Here is a 3,622-nt window from a genome sequence, read left to right on the forward strand (position 1 = left end):
TAAATTTTACAAAAGAGAATGATCAATTACTAAAAATAATCTTTGTTGGACAATTAAGGTATTAACAATCAATGCCTTAATCCCATAAGCGGGGTAGACTACATGAACCAAATTGTAAAATTCCAAAATGCAAAAGAACACACACTTTCTAGAGTTGTAATTTATTTTATTTTTTAAATAATGAATTACTGAAGATAATTTTTAGCGGAAAATTGAAGTATTAACAATCAACAAGCAATACCTTAATCTCAAATGAACCAAAATGTCATTCCACAAAATAGTCACATAAGATTCTCCATTCCCTCCGATCAAGTGCAAACAAAACAAAAAAATTATATAATGATAATGATAGTAATTATTATACATATAAATATATTATTATTGGAATTAACAAATAAGAAAGCCAACACAGCCACCACCATGCGATCACCCGTTGGTGCCTATATAACTGCTTGTATTTTGACAGATTACATCCAATAAACACTCACTTACCAGTGTTCTGACTTCTTGCACAGAAGTGTGGATAAAGAATATTTTTGACGTTAGCTTCTAAAGCCAGGCCTATGAGGGTACGGATACTGCTGTTGGGAACCCTCGGTGAAAGAGCAGTGGAATTGATGGTTGTTGTAACATTCGACAATAACAACCTTTTTCAAGCTTCAGTTGATGGTAACTCTCAAGTATCCCTGTCCTCATGTTGAACTGAAAGACACCATTCATGTCCACAAATACCATGTCCCTATCAAAGGGATGAAAAGCCATGAGCCTGAACCTATAATCGTATTTTTTAAGAGATGGCTGATGTTGAAGTATCACCCTGTGTGCCGACTGCCAAACCCCCTTGTGATAGTCTTCCAAATCCCAAACAAGCAGGACAGTGCCGCCATCAGCCTTCTTGTAAATAAGACGAGCCAACCGAAACTTCCCTTGGCACACTCCAAAGCAATATCCAAAGATTAAAGAGGGCTTAATGGATAATTCATTTGGTAGGTCAACTGAATGGCAGCTGAGATTATTTGCATTTGCATCAAGAGAAACAAGCGAGGGTCCATTTAGCCAATGTAACTTGCCCTCGTGAGATAGAATAGGGGTACAGGAGAGATAAGCATTCAATGACCAGGGGTACCAATCAACAGCGATGTCCACCCACTGTCTCGACTCTGAAGAGAAGATTCGAACGCTAAACTGTGAGGCATATATTTCAGGCGGAACGACAACACACGGTTGAGGAAACATGATATCGCTACGAATACCAGGAAGTAAAATCACCTTATATTTACACAAGCCATCTCCATTCTTATTATCATGGGAACACAAAAGTCCAGCTTTTGGATACTGCATTAAGTTTAAAATAGTTCGTTCACGATCCTGGTCGCGGATAGGAGGAGGGGGAATGTGTATCCAACACCTCGTAAGCAAATTGACCACATAAAGACTACCAAAGTGACCGCAAAGAAGCAGGTCATGACACGAGGCCATAACACGCATTGGCTCAATCTTTAGAAAGTTGTCATTAAAGTCCCTCTTGAAATTCAGGTCAAGTGGTCTGTTTCTTAGAGACTTAGACAACACAGGGTGATTAGAAATGGCTCCAATAGGATTCAATATTTCCGCATTTCCACTTGGACCAAAAACTGAATATTGGAACACTAGGGTAAAAGGACATTGTTGATTATGATTATATTCGGTAAAACGACTGACAAAGTAATCACTAGAGAGTAAAGAGCACCAATGCTTGCAAACCAACTTAAATCGACACACAGAGTCAATTGGGAGACGTAGGAATATTTCGGTCAGCAGCTCGTCTATCATGCTGCTAAACAACTCAAGCTTGAGCTCTAAATCAGCCTCAGCCTCATTCTCCCCTCTCGATTTTAGTTCCTTCCTTCGTTTCGAAACAACCAATGTTGATGACCTCTTCTTAACCTTACTCCGTTTTGTCATCAAGCGAGAGTAAGGCACCATGTTGAAACCCATTACTACAAATATGATAATGATTATGATGATTATAGATTAATTTACAAATTACAGAAAATACCCCAATCCAAAACTCAACCCCAGCAACCAGGGAAGGAGGAGCTGCTGACCTGTTATCAGGGAAAACAGGTCAATTTCAATTCAAAAAATCCACTTACAAAACAAAGTTCAAAACTTGATTTGATTATGATTATGATTATAGATTAATAAAGGGGTTTTATGTGGGTTTTTTAAGATTGACTTGAGCAATGATTATCTTGCAAAACTAAACTTAGGAGATTTTACGCTGAATTTTAAACAGGCCCGTCCCTGAGGAAGCGCAGGGAAAAGAGATTTAATTTCATATTGAATTATCTCGAAAAATACATAATTTTAGGGATATTTGATTCAATAATCAAATTGCGCTCATAATTTTCTTTTCTTTTGGATATGATGTTTCATAATCAAAGAATTTACGAACCCTAAACTTAAAGCACTGATAATTAAATTAGATTAGATCAAATATAAACCCTAGTTGTGAAATTGATGTGATGATAACAACAACAAACAACTTACCTTAGAAGCTGCTTCAATGGGGGATACAAGAATTAGATTCAACGGAGAACGCTTCAATGGAGAACGTTGAGTGCGCTTCAATGAAATAACTCAGAGAGGTAGGAAATAGGGATGGAGGCCTTTAAAAGCCATGACCCGCCATACTTATAATATGGGTTAGATCCGTCTGATAAATAAATGGGACGAGTCTTTATATGATCGCCTAATTATGAGATAGGTGGGCTTTATAAAGGTTTTAAGTAAATATGTTTTAAATATCAATAATCAATCAATCAATATTAATAACTATAATAATAATAATAATAATAAATAAACTATGAATATAAATATAAATATAAACATAAACAATAAATAAACTATATAATAAAAGACACACCAGCAATGACACGTGTCATTTCCTGGTGTGTCCTTAATTTTATTTTATTTTTTTGGTTTTTTGAAAAAAAAAACCTCAATCATAGAATAAAATCTTATACAAAAATAATTTATTATATATGTTAATACAAAGATAATTACTTTAAATATAAAAGATTGATTTACCTTTTCACACAAACATTTATGACTATAATACAAAATATTAATATGATTTGCGACATATAATGATTTACTACACAAGAGTATTTATATTTTTTTCCCTTAAAGTTGTTTATTTATTGATTAGAATTCACAATAGAGTAGTGCATATACATTTACTACCCCTTGAATGATAATAACCCCGCTCTTTCCCTTCTCTAAGTAAAAATATGTTACTATATTAAATTATTTTATTTTATTTATAGAAACATTACTATTTACTACCTTAATATATAAAAATTAGTTCGACTATACTTCATAATATTAATATAAACACACACAAAAATCTCATGAAGATTAATATTACAGTATTATTTATTGCCCTCATTCAAAATATATATATATATATATATATATATATATAGATATATATTTTTTTTGTCAGGAAGCAAAAGCATTATTCAAAACATGTTGATCTATATATAATTATATATTTGAATCTACACATCAATATTTCAATTACTTAATAGACGATTTTATTACTTTGTATTTAAGATTATCAAATTATTCAATTTAT

At 33.2% G+C, this 3,622-nt stretch overlaps 1 protein-coding gene across 1 annotated transcript; it reads right to left on the reverse strand.

Annotated features, from left to right (window-relative positions):
* Positions 1-218: 218 nt before the first annotated feature.
* On the reverse strand, positions 219-2,670 carry LOC110709036. Its single transcript, XM_021887249.1, has 2 exons — positions 2,533-2,670; positions 219-2,087 (listed from the first exon to the last, which is right to left on the reverse strand). The coding sequence occupies exon 2, from the start codon at positions 1,975-1,977 to the stop codon at positions 562-564; it is 1,416 nt and encodes a 471-aa protein (XP_021742941.1). The 5' UTR covers positions 1,978-2,087; positions 2,533-2,670; the 3' UTR covers positions 219-561.
* Positions 2,671-3,622: the final 952 nt, after the last annotated feature.

Source organism: Chenopodium quinoa, unplaced genomic scaffold (assembly GCF_001683475.1).
Source record: "Chenopodium quinoa cultivar QQ74 unplaced genomic scaffold, ASM168347v1, whole genome shotgun sequence".
NCBI classification, from domain to species: Eukaryota; Viridiplantae; Streptophyta; class Magnoliopsida; order Caryophyllales; family Amaranthaceae; genus Chenopodium; species Chenopodium quinoa.

Coding starts and splice junctions, on each gene's coding strand:
- LOC110709036 (XM_021887249.1), bottom strand. CDS start 1,977: ATGGGTTTCAACATGGTGCCTTACTCTCGCTTGATGACAAAACGGAGT.